At 34.7% G+C, this 19,575-nt stretch overlaps 3 protein-coding genes across 3 annotated transcripts in view; 1 reads left to right on the top strand and 2 right to left on the bottom strand.

The window, feature by feature from the left end:
* Positions 1 to 19,575, top strand: part of LOC308546626 (olfactory receptor 4F3/4F16/4F29-like) — a gene marked incomplete at both ends in the record, with an annotated part of 168,970 nt that overhangs the window by 129,849 nt on the left and 19,546 nt on the right. The gene's annotated exons all lie outside the window — the stretch shown is intronic.
* LOC308564405 (olfactory receptor 4Q2) lies at positions 525 to 1,463 on the bottom strand (the record flags this gene model as incomplete). Its single annotated transcript, XM_081152599.1, has 1 exon — positions 525 to 1,463. The coding sequence occupies one exon, from the start codon at positions 1,461 to 1,463 to the stop codon at positions 525 to 527; it is 939 nt and encodes a 312-aa protein (XP_081008725.1).
* LOC308546619 (olfactory receptor 4K1) lies at positions 18,313 to 19,245 on the bottom strand (the record flags this gene model as incomplete). Its single annotated transcript, XM_081115766.1, has 1 exon — positions 18,313 to 19,245. The coding sequence occupies one exon, from the start codon at positions 19,243 to 19,245 to the stop codon at positions 18,313 to 18,315; it is 933 nt and encodes a 310-aa protein (XP_080971892.1).

The raw sequence follows: 19,575 nt of genomic DNA, 5'->3' as shown, positions 1-19,575 counted from the left end.
TTTTATTCAGACATCTAGTAAAAAGAGTTAAAAATCAAGAGGAAAATAAAAACTATGGAAAGGCAGAGATAAAGTTGTGAAAGTTTGGAGAGGGTGGTTTGTACCAGTGTGTAATAGCAAACTGAAGAAAGAAAGAGTGGCATAAAATATGATCAAATGAATGGATAGAATGTAAGATCACAAGCTGATAAAAACAGAAAAGGCATGGGGTGGGGGTGGGTGCAGGGCAGAAGGAATCAATGGGGGAAAAGGGACATCTGCAATACTTTCAACAATAAAGATAAATTAAAAGACAAAAAAAAAAAAGAAAACATTTGCTTCAGGGAAGAAAAGGAAGCAGGAGACAGGATAGTTCAATATGAAAGGAGTTTTTCCAAGTTTAATTTAATTATAAGGCCATAAATAGAAGTATTAAAATTTAATGGAAGAAAACCAAACAACTAGGCCATCATCTCCTAACTCATTAGTAAAAATGAATTCTTTTACCCTCAGATGCGTTGCTCTCAGAAACCCACTTCAACGTCTTAGGCCTGCTTTTTGCAGGGAAGCCCACTCCTACCCCACAGCTTCCGCATGGCAGACTTGACCTCTTTGTTTCGAAGTGTGTAAATGAGGGGATTCAGCATGGGGGTGATAACATTGTAGAGTACAGATACCATTTTGTCCACAGAAAAAGTGGAGAAGGGACGAGCATAAATGAAAATACAGGGTCCAAAAAAGAGTGTCACTACCATGAGGTGGGAGCCACAGGTGGAGAGTGCCTTTCGCCTCCCCTCCTTGGAGCGAATCTTGACAAGGATAGTGGTGTAGGAAGAAATAAGCACCACAAACGAGCTGGTAGAGATCAACCCACTGTTAGACACCATTAGTAATTCAATGACAAATGTGTCTGCACAGGCGAGTTTGATGACAGGGGGAACATCACAAAAGAAGTTGTCCACCTGGTTTGGCCCACAAAAGGGCAAACGAATAGTGAGAATTGTCTGGACAGTAGAGTGCACAAATCCTCCCATCCAGGAGGCAGCTACCAACACACAGCATAGTCCTCGACTCATGATAGTGGTATAGTGCAGGGGACGACAAATTGCAACATAGCGATCATAGGCCATCACCGTGAGCAGGAACATCTCAGCTGCGCCTACAAAATGCAGGAAGAAGAGTTGCACAATGCATTGGTCAAAGGAAATGAGCTTTTTATTATCAAGAAAGTCAGCCAGAAGCTTAGGGGTAGTTACTGTTGAGTAACAAAGGTCCAGGAAAGAGAGGTTGCCAAGAAGAAAATACATGGGTGATGAATTTAGATTGTTATCAGAGGCCACTGTGACCATGATGAGGACATTGCCTAGCCATGTGGACACATAGAAGAAAAAAAATAGTACAAACAGCCCTGCCTCAATAGATGGTGTCTGCGAGAAGCCGGCCAGGGCAAATTCTCTCACCACTTCTGTTTGATTTTCCTCCATTTGACCTGGCTCCACCTAGATCAAAGAAATTAAACAAGGAGCATTAATAATAAAAATAGAAGAGATGTTTTACACAAAATACAGGAACCTTTCCATTTTCAAGAGATATTTTTCCCTAGACTACATCCTAATTGATCAACTGGAAGAAATTCTTTTCTCCTTAGCTGATACAAGAATATATTCTCCAACAAGCTCCAGCTTTGAGACAATGGAGTAGCCAAGATTTTTTTAAAGTATGAAGTTACCTTGTCCCAGGCCTTTAGCTTCAGCCTGATGTATCTCTCTTCCATCAGTCTGTATTTTACTTCTCTCTCTTTTTTACAATGCCTCTAGACATATGTTACATTTCCCTGAGATATTAATATATATATGTGTACATATATGTATATATATGATTATTAAAATTTTAAGTGAGGTTTCTATTTAAAATTTAAAAATTGAACCTAAAAATTATGAAAATAAAATGTTATCTTCTCCAATAGAACATAAGTTATAATTGCAACTATGTGTTCATTCTTAGAATGAACACAAATAAATATCATGTGGAGATTTTGGCATAATTTTTAAATATATATTTTTATTGTTGACAGTATTAAAGATGTCCCAATCCAGCCCCTACCCCACCCCAGGCCTTTACCACACTATTGTCTGTGTCAATGGGCTATGGATATAAATATATAAGTCCTTTAGTTAGTCTCTGAGCAACCCCATCACTGCCCCATACACTCCTCATAACCTTAGGAAAAAATAAAACTTGAAGGTAGAAATTAAGAATTAAGTGATCAGGCATAGGCTCTGTATAGGTTTTATTTGGGATAGGAAATCACACTGTATAGATAGATGGTCAAGCTACTATAATAACCCTGTGCTCTTTTCTATCAAGATGACTCTTGCGTGTCTCTGCCCTGTGAAAATGGCTGTAAGAAGAATCATTTTCCACTTTGGGCTTATTGCTAGTTCACTGACCCTTACCTCACTTTCCTGAATGCCTGCCTAGCTTATTATTGTCTATACCACGTTTCTGTCCAGATTTTTATTGTCTACAATAAATTTCTCATCTTAAGTCATAGCTATGGACATATAGGCATAGGTTATGCTTTTAATGATCTAAATAGAATTATAAAATATTTATACATTTAGGTGACTTTGTCTTTTGACTATCCTATCAAATTAGGTAAAAATAAATTATTTCTCTGAGATAATAATATTAGCAATCCTAGGAGTGTGCTTGTATGTGTATTTTATCCATTCATATGAGCAATGGCTGGAAGAAACTACTGCATTAGATGAAATAGGTGATGGTCCATTGAAGACTCTGGGGAATCATGAGAGCTGCTATTGACTCAGGTTTTACAGTTCTAACACACACAGAACAGATTTTGAAGTATTAAGATATAATAATTTCAAATTTAGATATTGGTGAATTTTCTTTATCTTATCATAGTTCATGTCTCCTCTACATCTATGAACTAAATATCTTCACTTAGGTAATTCAATAAGAATAAAAGTTTTAAAAAAGAAAATTAATTTTATACTAAATAAAAGTTAGTTTAAATAAAACAATAAAAATTACATACTTCTTAAGTAAGAGAGTTAAGAAAATAGAAATACAATATTTATATGTTCTCTAACAATTGAAAGTGTCAAGAAGTAATATGAAGAAAAAAACCAAAACTTAAATATTATTTTGTTAAAATGATGTTTGTTTGCAAAAAGATTCATTAGCTTGAAAATAGTTAAATAATAATGGGAAAAAACAAGACACAAAAAATTATATTTAATACATGACAAAAATCTATATACACAGAAAAGTTAAACTATATAAGCAACTAGACTAAAATTAAAGACAGCAAAATACTTATAAATGTTGACTTTGACTATTGGGACTTCTTTACTTACTGATAGTTTCTAATTTTCTGCAATAAACTCAATTATACTTCTGATAAATACATAAACTTTCTGTGAATTTCTGTGGTTATGCATATCCACTTACCTTATGACTTACTATTTTGTTTTTGTACGAAAAATGAATATTTGGAATTTGTTCTCTTCAACATAGTTATTACTTATTTATAGTTACTAAATTTCAGGTAAAAATTAGCCTTAATTATAATCCATGTAAATTTTTTTGAGAGTAGTATTTATTGTCTAGATAACAACAAACAACCTCAGATTTATCAAAAGCAAGTTTTTAACAATGGATTTGTTTTGCAAGTTATACTGTACTATTTATTTAAATTTTTTCTGATTACAAAAATAATGAATGATTATTGCTGAAATTTGGAAACACGGAAAACATGAAGAAATATTTTCCCAGTATCAAAAGGCAAACACTGTTAACTTTAGGCAGTCATATGTTTTTAAAACCATGCTAAATGCATTGATTTCTATAATTGATATAATTTTGTACTGAAAAATACCACCATTACCATTAATACTGATCCTGAAAGTGGGTGCAGACGACAGGAGCATGAAGAAATGCTTTCAGTATAATAGGTTCTAAGTGAAATTACGCACCTTCTATCTGTAGAGTGTAGGGTCTTAGGTCCTGCAATCATAGAACAGTGGCGCTCTAACACTCTAAAACCATCTGAGATACAACAGAACCAAGAAGATAAATAAATCAGTTGGAACCCCGTGGATATACCGGCCATCATTAGGAAAGTTTGCTGTTTAGGGATTTAGAGACTCAGGTACTCACAGTCAAATCACAAAGGGAATTATTAAAAAATTTTAATCACAACCTTTTGACAGAAATTATGGAACATAGGGATATGTGTATGTTGGGGTGATGGTGGGATATGAGAGTAAAAGCCAATGGACAGGAAAAAGAAAAGAAAAAGGTAAAAGCTATGATAGTTGCAATAATGTCAGATGGGCTATATTGAGACGCAAGTGTTCCCAGGACTGAGGTTGATGGGAAGGATAATGAAACATTAAGGAATGCTGGGCTGCAGTTGCCTTGCCGACACTTTTGCTTGCGCCACGTTCTCCATGTTGAGTGCCTTCTCTAACCAGAATTTTCAACTTTAGATTTTATTTTATCTTATTTTTTAAATTATAGAAATATGTAGAGTAAGAATGAAAATCTCCCCTTTCTTCCACTGCCACTTCCATACCACTGGGGAGGAGGGGAGAAGGAAAGGAGAGGGGAGAAAAGAGAGAGAGAATAGAGAAAGAGAGAAGACAGAAGAGGCAACAGGGAGAGAGCTTAGTAGGTACACTTCCATGCACTGCATACAGCTCTAATTCTTTTATAACTGATACATAATATTTTTTAAAATGGGTATGTTATAATGAAATAAATACTCTTTTGGTGGGCATGTAGATAACTTATTATTTTATCACTGTTACAAATAGTGCCAATTTTGAATTTTTTAACAGTTTTTTAGACACTCAGTGAGTATTTGTAGGATAGAGGCCTGAAAGTAAAATTTCTGACACAATGTTGTCAAAAATTTTTTTCCTCCCAAAAAGCTGGACTTATTTACTTTCCTACAAACAATACCTGTGGCACTATTTCACACACTTTCCAACACTGAGTAACATCAACCGGTACTGTTATTTAATTTTGCAAATGTGATGGATAAAAAAGATAGCTTGTTATCCTAATTTGCATTTGCCTCATCAGCAGTATGTATGAACATTTCAGGTCTTCATTAGTTACATATTTTTGCTTCTGAAAATTTCATGTTTGTGTTGTCACAGTTTATTATGTTTTATTATTAATATACAGAAGTTATCTAGACTTAAAAAGATATTACATGATGCAAATGTTTGAAATATTTAATCCTAGCCTAAATTTATAATTGACTGAATTTTTACTTGTGTAAACTTTTTTCTTTTTTTTTAATATATCTTTATTGATTTCAGAGAGAGGAAAGGAGAGGGAGAGAGAGAGATAGAAACATCAATGATGAGAGTCATTGATCACTGCAGCCCAGAACCTGGGCATGTGTCCTGACTGGGAATCGAACCCCGATCGCCTGGATCCTAGGTCGACTCTCAACTGCTGAGCCACGCCCGGCCAGGACTTGCGTAAACTTTTAATTTATTTATTGGGGTGTCATTGGTTGATAAAATCATATAGGTTTCAAGTGTACAATTCTGATATACTATCTGTATATTGTATAGTGTGTATTGTGTGTTTACCACCCAAAGTCAAATCTCCTTCCATCGTCATATATTTGATCCCTTTACCCTCTATTACCTTTCCACCCGCCTTTTTCCTTTGGTAACCACCATACTATTGTCTGTGTTTATGAGTTTTTGTTTGTCTTGTTTGTTCATTTGTTGCTTTCAGTTTTATGTTCCACATGTGAGTGAATCCTATGGTTCTTAACTTTTTCTATCTACTTATTTCACTTAGCATGATAGTCTCAAGGTCCATCCATGTTGTTACAAATGGCAGTATTTCATCTTTTCTTATGGCTGAGTAGTGTTCTATTGTCTAATATATGTACCGCATCTTTATTCAATCTTCTATCAAAAAACACTTTGTTGTTTCCAAATTTTAGCCACTGCAAATAATGTTACAGTAAACATAGGGGTGCATATATCTTTGCAAATAATTTTTTCAAAATTTTCATGTAGATACCCAGAAGAGGGATTACTGGTCATATGATTATTCTGAAATTTTCTTCATACTGTTTTCATAGTGGCTGCACCATTTTACATTCCCACCAGTAGTGGATGAGGGTACCTTTTTCTCCACAGCCTCTCCAACACTTATTACTTGTCTTGTTAATAATAAGTATGAGGTGGTATCTCATTGTAGTTTTGATTTGTATTTCCCTAACACCTAGTGAAGCTGAGCATCTTTTCATATATCTGTTGGCCATTTATATGTCTTCTTGGGAGAAGTGGCTGTTCCGGTCCTTTGTCCATTTTTAAATTGGATTGTTTAGGGTTTTTTTGGTGTTGAGTTACATGATTTCTTTATATATTTTGGATATTAACCCCTTATCAAATGTATCATTGGCAAATAACTTCTTCTCTTCAGTAGATTGTATTTTCATTTTGTTGGTGGTTTCTTTCTCTGTGCAAAAATTTTTAGTTTGCTGTATTCCCATCTGTTTATTTTTTCTTTTGTTTCCCTTGCCCAAGGAGACATCAAAAAAATATTACTGAGAGCAATGTCAAAGATTTTACTGCCTATGCTTTCTTCTGGGAGTTTTATGGTTTTGAGACTTTTATTTAAAAATCTTTAATTCATTTTGAGTTTATTCTTGTATATGGTGTAAGAAACTGATCCGGTTAAATTATTTTTCAGGTATCTGTTCAGTTTTCTAACACTATTTATTAAAGAGGCTATCATTACTCCATTGTATGTCCTTACCTCCTTTGTCATCGATTATTTGGTGTGGGTTTATTTCTGGGCTTTCTATTCTGTTCCATAATCTATGTCTGTTTCTATGCCAGTACCATGCTATTTTGATTCCTATAGGCTTCTAGCATAGTTAAATGTTAGATAGCATGATACCTTCAACTTAGTTTTTTCCCCCCTCAAGATGACTGTGGCTATTCAAGGGTCTTTTGTGGTTTCATATAAATTTTAGGATTATTTGTTCCAGTTCTGTGAAAAATTCCATTGGTTTTTTATAAGAATTACATTATAACTGTAGACTGTTGCATAGTATAGACATCTGAAATACTTTCAACAATAAAGGTAATTTTTTTAAAAAAAGTCTATTTTGTCTGATATAAGTGTTGCTACCCCAGATTATTTTGCCTCACTTCGTATGAAATATCTTTCTCCATTTCTTTACTTTCAGTCTGTGTGTGTCTTTCAATCTGAAGTGGGTCTTATTTATTTTATCCATTCAGCCACCTTACGTCTTTTGTTTGGAGCATTTAGTCCATTTATATCAAAGTAATTATTGATAGACATGCAGTTTTGCCATTTTATTAAAATTTTCTGATTGCTTTTGTAGTTCTTTTTGTTCCTTTCTTATTCTCTTGCTTTCTTCTCTTGAGTGTTGTTGACTTTCTGTAGTGGTTAGTTTGAGTTTCTTTTTCTTTATATCTTGTATACCTCTAGTAGATTTTTGGTTTGTGGTTACCCTGTGCTTCATATATACCAAGCTATGTTTATAGCATATTTTAAGTTGATGGTAACTTCAGTTTGAACACATTCTAAAAATCACAATTTTCACTCACTTTCTTTACCTTTATGATTTTGTCATTTCTTACTTCTTGTTTGTGTGTGTTTGTGAGTATCCCTTAATTTATTGTTGTATTTATACATGATCTTTCTACTTTTTCCTTTTTACCTTTGTACTAGCTCTATAGTTGGTTGATCGATTGCTTTTACTACATTTTTGCCTTTGTTAGTGAGAATTTTTTCTCTCCTATTTTTTATTCATATTTTTTATCCTTTTTACTTAAAGAAGTCCCTCTGATATTTCTTGCAATACTAGTTTAGTGGCAATAAACTCCTTCAGCTTTTTCTTATTGGGGAAACTGTCTTTTAATTGTAAGTAATAGCCTTGCTTTGTAGAGAAATCTTGGCTGCAGGTTTTTGCTTTTCATTACTTTGTATATTTCATGCCATTCCTTCTGGCCTGCAAAGTTTCTTTTGAGAAATCAGCTGACAGTCTTATGGGAGCTCCCTCGTAGGTAACTAACTTAATAGGTGCTAAAGGGTCAACCATAGATGAGGATGCATGGTCCAAAGAATAGTGTTACCATGGTGATATGACCAGTCAGTGTGCAATGGGTCTTTGTCATGCTGGCAGAGGAGCGATTCCTACTTGTGATAAGTATCACGGTGTAGGAGACAACCAAGAGAAGGAAGGAACTCATTGAATGAAAGCCACTGTCTGCCACTATTAGTAGGCTGACAACCTAAGTGTCTATGCAGGCTAGCTTGGTCACTAGAGGGAGGTCACAGAAAAAACTATCTATCTGATTAGGGCCACCAAATGTCAAGTTAACAGTAAATGCCAACTGGCTAGTAGTATAGATGAAACCCAAAACCAGGAGAAGAGAACGAGACTAATACATATACAAAGGCTCCTGATTGTCATGTAGTGGAGAAATTTGCATATCGCAATGTAATAGTTATAAGCCATGTATACAAGGACTGCCATTCACTGCCAGTGAAAAGATGAACAAGAAAGATCTGGGCCAGTCAAGCATCAAAAGAAATCATCTTGTGCTCAACCAAAAGTCTGCAATCATTTTGGGAATAGCAAAGGTGAGAATCTGAGATCACAGTGAGAATGATGAGAATGTTGCCCAGCAGTACTGTTAGCTACAGTAGAGAAAATAGGAAAGGTTGGAGCTCCTGGAAATTGGAAAGTTGCAGCAACACAAATTTGGTCATCTGGGAAAGATTTGTCTCATTCATTGACTTGAGAAGGAACTTATCTTTAGGTACCTGAATAGTAGACAAACAGAAATTAATGAACCGAGCATGGGTCTTATTTCCCAATTTCACTTCAGTCCATAAGGATTCAAATTTCTACTTATATTTATTAATGTGAGTTTTCGTACATCATTAAAAATTACATAAACAGCATGACAACACTACTAAAAGATGGAGGGGGGATGGTCAAGAAGATGTTCAACCACTCGGTATATCCAAGTAAATGAATTTAAAGAACACAATCAACTAGGTTACAAATAAAATTGAATATTTGAAAAGTTTTCTTTGACATTACAGAGACCCAGTTTAAGAATCTATGAAGACAAAATCTATATCATTTTTTTCTACAGTAAATGATATCAAAAATTTTTTTGAGCAGCTAACACAGAGGAAGATAATTTCACAAACTTAATGTTGACCAAAAAAGTTAGACACAAAAGAGCTTATACTATACGAACCTATTTAAATAAAGTTCAAAAATAGGCTAACCTAATTTACAGTGTTAAAAAGGTCCAACTGCAGTTTCCTTGAAAGGGAATAGGAGCAGAAAGGGGCTTAAGGATTGATGGTAATGCTCTGCTTCTTGATGTGATTGATACTTACATGGGCGTGTTCATTTTGTGAAAATTGATCAAGATGTATACTTCTGCTCTGTGCACTTTTGCATGTATGTCATGTATTTATACAAATTAAAACAGGAGATAAAAAGACAGTATTGCATTGTGTGAATAGGAGGAATCACTGTCTTGAGTGATTAGATCTCATTCTTTTATCCACTCACAAATTATATAATCAAAAATACAAAACCAGAGCAAAACTGAATGGGTTTGTTTTGTTTTTTAAATATATCTTTATTGATTTCAGAGAGAGGAAAGGAGAGGGAGAGACAGAGATAGAAACACCAATGATGAGTCATTGATCGAGCCCTCAACCCGGGCATGTGCCCTGACCGGGAATTGAACCCTGATAGCCTGCGTCCTAGGTCAATGCTCAACTGCTGAGCCACGCCTTGTCGGGCAAAACTGAATGGTTTTGAGCTTACTGGAACTCTTTCTAGAGCTGTGATACAGCTTTTCAAGGAATCTAGTACATTCATTCCTCTTAATTATTTCTTGAAGATATTAAGCTTCTTTAAACCTGACCATTGGTGTTAACCACCATAGACATTTTACTGAATTATGATTGGTATTTGATTGGCGGGAGCTTTTAAACATTATAGTTATACTGTGCAAGGGTGTTCATAATAAGGAATTCAGACCACAAGTAAAATACTTCCTTCTTTTCAACTCAGTTATCTACATTCAATTCTGCCAGAACCTTCTCCCTTTTGTTATTTTTACTTTTATAGGATTTAAAAGTATGTGGTGACTAAGAAAACTCAAAGGTGAAATGCAAAGAAGCATTAGATTTTTAAGACTCTTTCTCTACATCTAAATCAGGTCTTGGGAGAGAGTGTCTTTTGTTTTTACCTATTTCTAATCATCTGCAATTTTTTATATTAATGTCTTAAATCATAATTTGAAAATTGCCTGGTGTCTCCTGGAATTCCACTTATAATTTTAACTTTCAGGAAACAAATTCAGTGACTCACCCTATATTTCAAATCTCCAATTCTCCAGAAAACTGGCCAAAGAATTAATTCACGTATCATCACAGATTGTATCAAATCTATGACTCCAGAATTTTCAGAAAAGGCTACTGATGGAATCTGAAGTCAGAAGAGGCTGCAAGTAAAAGTATACAACGAAATGAGTTTTTTTTGAGGAGCCATCACAAACTTGAGTGAGTATTTCCCCTCCTTGTTATTTCTTAGGCACCTCTTGTTATCAAGTTAACTTCAGGTATCCACCTTGGCTTGTCCTCCTTCACTCTTAAAATCCTTGACATAATACTGCATTGAATTCCTAGATACAGGAATAATTTAATAATTGGCACTCAAGGGCTGGTATAAACCTGCTTCAGCTGACCACAGATGAGAGGCCACGTGGAAAGAACTGAGATGCCTTGGCAGATAGCTAATTCCTGTTGCTAATCTGCCAACCACCCAGTATGTGGGTGAAATCATTGTTGATCTTCCAATTTCCAGACTCATCAGCAGTTCAGCAGAGAGCAGACATCCAGTTCAGACCAGAGAAGGAATCTACCCGGTTTTTGAGTAAATATAAAATCAGTTTTTGTTAATTTTGTTTTTTAAAATATATCTTTATTGATTTTTTAAAAAATGTATCTTTATTGATTTTGGACAGAGGAAGGGAGAGGGGAAGAGAGAGAGACATCAATGATGAGAGTCATTGATCGGCTGCAGGCCACAACCCGGGCATGTGCCCTGACCAGGAATCGAACCCCGATCGCCTGGATCCTAGGTCGATGCTCAACCGCTGAGCCATGCCCGGCAGGGCGAATTTGCTTCTTTATACGGGCTTTTAGGACACAGTATGTACTGAGTAAACTCATTCTCTCCTATCTAAAACCAGTTCTATTACCCTAAGTCTAGATTCCTTCCATTCATTCTGTTAAATACCCAGCTTTCTTAAGGTGTCGTCTTCCAACCATAAACTTGTCCCTTCCCATTTATACTCAAAATTCTTGACAGAGATACTTGCCTCACGGTCCCTGCTTCAGTATCCCTGCCCACTTCTCTTGCTGTTTTGTTTTTCTCCATTTGCTCCATTTTATACCCCTTGTGTTCTCTGACCCTATGGGCTGACCCCCGTGGACTACATTATCCAGGTTCTTTTTCCTCTAGCTTTTATTGAGGTTGGAGAGTGAAAGAAACTGGCAGGAGATTAGAGAGAAGAAAAAGAGAGAGGACTGCATAATTCTTTACTTCTCATGCCTGCCACATCCCTAACCTCCGGCAGTAATTACTGACTAGGCCACTCAGCATCTTGCGGCCCCCTTCGTGGCTCTTGCTCTGACCTGCTTTTATTCCCTCTCTTGCCCTTCCTGGCTAAGGATGATAAGGTTCCTGCTGCTGCTGTTGGTTCCTGGGTGCCTCATTTAATTCTGCCAAGACTTAAAAACATTTTTTTAATTGTTGACAGTATTACAGATGTGCCCCATTCCCACCCCCACCTCGGCTCCCCTCCACACAGCCCCTGCCCTATCCCAGGGCTTCACCCCACTATTGGCTGTGTCCATGAGCTGTGCCTATATGTATATAAATTCTTTGGTTAATCTCTTCCCATGACCTCCTACCCTCCTCCCTTCCCTCTAAGAGCTGTCAGCCTGTTCCATGAATCCATGTCTCTGCATCTATTTTGTTCATCAGTTTGTTTATTAGGTTCCACATATAAGTGAGATCATGTGATATTTGTCTTTCTTTGACTGGCTTATTTCGCTTAGATTAAAACTACAATTATGTATCACTCCACACCTGCCAGAATGGCTCCATCAATAAATCAAAAACAACAAGTGCTGGCGAGGATGCAGAGAAAAGGAAACCCTAGCACATGCTGGTGGACGTGCAGACTGCTGCAGCCACGATGGAAAACAGTATGGAGGTTCCTCAAAAAATTAAAAATGGAACTGCCCTTTGACCCAGTGATCTCACTTCTGGGAATATATCCTAAGAATCCTGAAATACTAATCAGAAAGAATTTATGCACCCCTATGTTCATAGCAGCACAATTTACAACAGCTAAGATCTGGAAACAGCCCAAGTGCCCATCAGTAGATGAGTGGGTAAAAAAGCTGTGGGACATTCACACCATGGAATACTATTTCTTCATTCTGTTGTTAGTGGGTTTATGGCTTGTTTGCAGTATGGTACTACTAAAGTGGGACTGCTAGAAACATTTATTGTACATGCCTTTAGTGAGGATCTGTGTTATATATGATGGATAAACAACTAGGAAAGAATTAATAGAATTAGTGAGTGATAGAGTATGTGCATGTTCAACTTCAGTAGATACTGCCAAGAGTTTTTCAAAAATGGTTGTACAAATGTATGACCTCAGCAGTGGTGTCTGAGAGTTCTTGTTGCTTCACATTCTTACTAATACCCAGGACAGTAATGCTTTGTATTACATTGTAGTTTCAGTGATCATATCCCTAATTATTAATGAAATTTAAGCAAATTTTTATAAGCTATTTAGCACTTAAATATTTTCTTTGTTAAAGCACCTGGTTAAGTTTTTGCCCATTTTTCTTATTAGTCTGCTTTTTAAAAATTAACATATAGGCATTTTATAAAAATATTCTAGATATAAGTTGCATATATGCACAGTAAATGTCTTTTTCCAAATTATGATTTGTCTTTCACTTGCTTAATGTCTTTCAATGACCATTGATGATGTAATTTAATAAAGTCTAGTTTGTCATGTTTCTTTTAAGTTTAAAGTAATTTGCTTCCGATTTAAAAAATCCTTGCCTAGGATTTCCTGTATTCTATACAACATAAAAACATCCTCTAATATCATGGTCTAAAATATGTATTTTTTCCAATTTATACAAAATACATACATAAAAACCTGGAATTAATATTTGTTAACTGTGAGATTAGAACCAAGTTTTTTTAAATGTAGATAAACAACTGACCACGCACCATCATTTTGTTTCTGCTCTGAGTATCATCTCTTTTTATAAGTTAGGTGACTGTATACATGCTTTTTTGTTCCTGAACTCTCAGGCGTGTTCCATTAGCATGTTTCCCTGTTCTTTTACCAATACCACTAAATCTTAATATACAGTCTTAATATTAGTTTTAATACAACATTAACATTAGAATTCTTGACATATGGTAGTATGTCTTCCTTCAAGAGTCCGTTGGTTATTCTTGTCTTCGCATGTCTATGTAAGTTAGATAATTAGCATCCCAATTTCCTCAAGTATGTTAGTTGGATTGCATTGAATCATAAATCAATTTGGGGAAAATTAAACTTTATTAAGCAACACTGCTAAATAAACAATAATTTTCCATATATTATAAAAATTATAAATCCAGAAATCTCAGAAGGGCAACTGACCTAGTCAAAAGGAACTTAAAGAGAATCACACCAAAGCCCATCATAATCTAATCGCTGAATATCAGCAGAAGAAAAACATGTTAAAAGCATTGAGAAAGAAGGAAACACAAGTTACGTACAGGATCCAATTTAACCTAATCTCTTCTGTGTACTTTGCATTCAGGCATTCCCATTTTCATCTCTAGAAATCTGACTTGGAGCTTTTTAATCTTTTTCATTTTTTCCATAACATATTCATCTTTTCTACTACCTTCTTGAGCATAAGAAGTATGTGTATTAGGTACTTCCAGAGTCTTGCTTGATAATTTTATTACATATGTCATTTCTCACTTTCATTTTATTGGTTGTTTTATCTTCTGCTTATAGGCCGTACCTTTTTGCTATTTTGCATGTCTTGTCATTTTTCATTGTGAATACATTGTGCATTTTGCAATGTTAGTTCCTTTCCCCCTTCTCTACCCATTCCTGTAAAAGTTATTGGATTTAGTTTTGTGAAACAGTGAAGTTACTTGGAATCAGTTTGATGGGTTCAGGGCTTTTTTTCTAAGCTTTGTTAGTGAAGATTCAGATTAGCTTTTAGTCTATCGCAATTCTTTTAGTCCTACCAAAGCAAAACATCTCTAAAACTCTACTCTGGATAGAGGAAACCTAAACTCCCCCTTGGCCCAAGAGAGGATTGTTTAGCCCATCTCTTTTCTGCTGGTTCTTTCCCAGGTTCCAGATAACTTCCTCACACATATGCACTGATGGATATGTAGTCAAGTACTTGAGGAGAGCCCTCTGTGACTTTCTGCAGCTATATATCTTTGTAGTTCTTTCTTTTCCAGTATTTTGACCTGAAAACTCTATCCATCCCTAACACTCTGGGCTAAAGATATGGGATTTAGTAGTTAAACTTTATGATATTTATTTTAGCTTTCACAGGCTCTTTCTAGCTTATGAATTTCTAGTTGCTGCTATAATTTTGTTGATCTCAGAACAAGTCTTTAGAAAATTAACAGAAGAGAGTAAATTCTCAGCTGCTGAGTCTGTTTTTACTTGTGGTGCTGCAATGAATAGGAAATGGCTGTAGACATATAGGCATTAAAATCTTGGCTTTCACTTAGCCTCTCAGTTTCATCATCTATAAAATGGGGACAAGCTATGTTACTCACCATACAATGCCATGATGATAGATGTCAAATGTAACACTGAAAGTCATTGGCACTTATTAGATACTTAAAAAGTGACCTTTATTAGTTTAGGTTCATTCTAAATCTCTTATCAAAAAACAAGCATTGCTTTGGTCAACATAGAGGATGTGATTGAATACATGCTAAGGGGAATAAAATCAATCATGACATGTTGATTTACTCTTACTCTTTGCCCAAGACTATTTAAGGAAAATATACCACCTGGATCAGAGCTATTAGCTTATGAGAGTGCATTTGCTTGGACTATAAAATCAAAACACAACTTATTGTGTTATAAAGAGGAAAAAAATCTTTAAAATATTTGTTACACAAATACCAAAGCATGCATATCTAGACTAACCTATCATCAAATTACAATAAATTTGTTCTCCAGAAATGTTTAAATATAGTTAGAAAAATCATTTGTTCTAATAATTGTAATACCTCCTCAGCTTGAATAATCCTGTTGAAGTCTCCATATTAATGAAACACCTACTAAAACTGCAGCCCACACACAAGCCTATAAGTCCATAACCTTCCAACTTGGTAGAAGGGAAGACTGAGATATAGAAATGAATCTTGCCTGTGTCACTAGTTCACTGAAATGTTTGGACAGATCATGTCTATTTTCTAGTCTTGAAGTTCCTCAGTGAAAAGCGAGGAGTCTGTCTTAAATGATCTCTAACAACCCTTCCTACCCCAGAAGTCCATGATAAAGTGTTCTCTAGCCCTCCCGTAACCTAAAGCACTTCTTTGCTTTGTAAGTTGATCATAGCATTAGATGATCCCTAATTCTTTTTTAATAGCTGCACGGCATTCTGTTAATGGATGTACCAATAATATAGTTCAGGTGTCTACATTGATAAATATTTAGGTTATTTATATTTATATTTTCCCATAGTTTGTTCTTAAAAGCAATGCTTGCAATAAGTACTAAGCACATATTTTGTTTTACATATGCGTGGGTACATCTGTAAGATAAAATACTAGAAGTATAATTACAAATTCAAAGTTTTAAAATGTAATAATACTGAAAAATTTTCTTCATATATTGTACCAGTTTAGAGATTTAATAGACTTTTGAATCTTTTTCAATCATATAAGTGAAAAAGGGAATCTCACGTACTTATACTTGCATTTTTTATATGTTAGTTTTAGCATTTATTTTTATATTGAAGAGTAACTCACATTTCATTAATAATAATTAATTACATTGCCTATTCATATACTTTGATAATTTTTCTATTCGCTTTTTGGTCATTTATTTATTGATTTGTAAGAGCTCTTTACAAATTAAAGGTATTACCTCTAAGAACAATACTGCTTTTCACTTAGTTTTCCTTTTGAGTTTATTTGTGATAGGCTTTAAACCAAAACAAAACAGAAATCTCTGAAAAATTATAAGGTGACAGAAGGAGATTTTATTTGGGTGGTAAACATCCAATGCAATATAGAGATGATGCATTACAGAATTGGACACTTTATACCTATATATTTTATTAACCACTGTCACCCCAATAAATTAAATTTAAAAAATAAAAATGCATAACAAAAAAGAAAATAAAATTATGTAGTCAGATTTATCAACTTTTTTTTTACTTTATAACTTTTGGATTTTTGTCAAACTTAATGTGATAGGTCATCGCCGTGTCTGATCAGTAAAAACCCAAATAAATCAATGGTAAAGTATGAATTAGAAAACTGAAGAAGGTATCTCTGGCACTACAAAAAATTGACCAAATTTAACAGCCACTAATAAATTGTCATTTTCCTGCTCTTTCTTCTGCTGCTTTCCTCTCCTTTCCCTTTACTTTCCCCTCCTCTCCTTCATTATGATAATTCTTAGAATCGGAGCAGTGAAATGACTCGATTTTTCAAGGGTACTAGCAACACCTCTCCATTTTCACTGGCAGGGCAGAGTTAAAAGGAAAAAAAAAACCACTACCAATAATATTATGACCGCTTTAATTTTATTGTATATTTAAAATGTTTTGGGCATTGTATAAAAATATATAAAAGGTAGTCAAATTTAAAAGATCATTATCATGTTTGACATTGTACAAATAAAGTTGATGAAAAGACTAAATTCCAAGAAAACTTAACTAAGTAGTATCATGATTCAAAAAGACTGTATGTCTATATCTAAAACTCAGCTTGCACTAAGACTTAGCATGCAGTGTTAATATCTATGCACATGACCACTAACATATGTCTTATAGTATACTTAGAATACTGAATCCAGTGCACTGAATGCAGGCTTTCTATTTTCTGTTAGGCAATTCTCTTTTTCATTGTTAGAAAACCTTTAGTCTCTCTGTTACAAGGCCTTTTTCATAATGTTAATCCAGGGAGAAGTACATAATAAAACTTTTAGCAAATGAAACAATAATTAATAGATTTTAAAATCTTTATTTTTAGAGTTACATGAATTTTACTTTCCCTTTCTGTTTTCCAAGAAATATGAAAAAATAGATTTCAGATTTGGTCTTCAATTGCAAATAGTTTTTGGTTGCTTCTTTGTGCATTTGTATGTTTTAGGTCCATATAAAATTAATGTTTTCTCTGAATTTAAATATTCAACACCTGCTATATTTGAAATGAACTTGAAATATATCTGCAGTTTTCTATATATTATACCGATTTATCCTATTTTAAAATAAGTAGGCTTTGAAAATATACATGTTGCTGATAGCACCAAATAACTATAAAAAGTTTTATAATGAGTACAAATGAATATCAATCTAAAAGAAAATAGAAAAATTTTATTGGAACATAGTAGTAGTATGGAAAATTATATATAACCAAATGTATAACAACCAAATTAGAAATAATCAAATATTCAAAACACAGGAAAAGATAAGCTAGTAAATGTACATTAATGAGATAAAACCCATGTTGTAAAACACAATATTTTTTCTACTATGTCAATATATTTTAAAAATGTTATGAATAAGTTGAATGAAGAGATCAGGAACTCAATTTGTGTATGCTTTGTGATTACAAAGTATAAAATATCACTTCAGTTGAAGAGAATCAGAAGTTTAGTAACAAAAGTAGAGTTTTACGTAGATTAGACTCTAAATTTTTTATAAAACATTTAAAAGAATTATTAAATACTTTAAGAGAATTTGTACTTTAGAATTATAATTAATAAATAATTTGTTTCAATTATCTTTAAATATTAAACCAGGAGCTGACTTTATGCAATTTCCTTGCACTTAGGATAAAAATCCAATTCTATAACTCAATACCCCGTGTCATTAGCAGAAGTAATTGGCATGGTGCTGTGATCCAGCGGAGGCTCTTCACTCGCATTCAGGGTTACACCTTCATGGCGGTGCCTAGTTTTTCCAGTTCACATGATGATTTCTCAACCTTCGCAAGGCTGATTTAACATCTTCGTTCCTCAGAGAGTAGATGATGGGGTTCAACATGGGGGTACAAACAGTGTAGAACACAGAAAGGAACTTATCCACAGAAAGTCTGCTAAAAGGCCATATGTAGAAATAAATGCAAGGCCCGAAGAACAGAATCACCACTGTGATGTGAGCGGTTAATGTAGAAAGTGCCTTGGATGACGCACTGGAGGACCGGTGCCAGACAGTGATCAGAATGATGGCGTAGGAAATCATCAAGGCCAGAAAGCAGCTCAGTGATATCAGACCACTGTTAGTTAGTGTCATAATTTCCATCCCATAGGTATCCATGCAGGCCAGCTGTATCACTAGGGGAAGGTCACAGAAGAAGCTGTCTACCTCATTGGGGCCACAGAATGGCAGATCCACTGTGAAAGCCACATGGCTCACAGAATGAAGAATACCCACAGCCCAGGAAATAAACACAAAGATTGTACATAGTCTCCGATTCATAATTGTGCTATAGCGTAGGGGCTTACAGATGGCTATAAATCTGTCATATGCCATAGCTACAAGCAACATCATCTCACTCCCAACAAAACTATGCAGAAGGAATATCTGGGCCATGCAACCCTCAAAGGAGATAGTCTTGTGCTCAACGAAAAAGTCCACAAGCATCTTGGGGGTTGCAAAGTTAGACTGGCAGATATCAATGAAAGAAAGGTTACTGAGCAAGAAGTACATCGGGGAATTCAAGTGGGAGTCAGAGGAAATGATAACAATAATCATGATGTTGCCCAGCACGGACGTCGCATACACCATAGAGAAGATGGCAAAAAAGAAAAGCTGAAGATCCCACGAGTTAGAGAGTCCCAGAAGCACAAACTCAGACACCACTGATTCATTTGTGTGAGCCATGGATCCAGTCTACAGGTACCTAAATTTAAAAGAATCAGGAAAATATCACACAATGATTAGGACTATATCTGGTGTATACATACAAAAGAAATATAACCAGCTTTCAATTAAAAGTCAATTTAATATAATGAAGTATTATAAAAAATTGGCTAATATCTAACATCTGTAACTGCTGTGAAAAGAGGGAGAAGTGTGAAAAACGAGGATTAGATATGGATCCTATCATAACTAGGAACATAAGATACACATATTAAAAGTATAAAATCAGAAATGAGCAAATATAAGTGAGTGGTGCATTAATACCCTAAATATTATCAAGATGAAAGAAAT

Source organism: Miniopterus schreibersii (genome assembly GCF_964146895.1).
Source record: "Miniopterus schreibersii genome assembly, chromosome: 1".
NCBI classification, from domain to species: Eukaryota; Metazoa; Chordata; class Mammalia; order Chiroptera; family Miniopteridae; genus Miniopterus; species Miniopterus schreibersii.
This window is presented reverse-complemented; position numbering and strand designations above follow the sequence as displayed.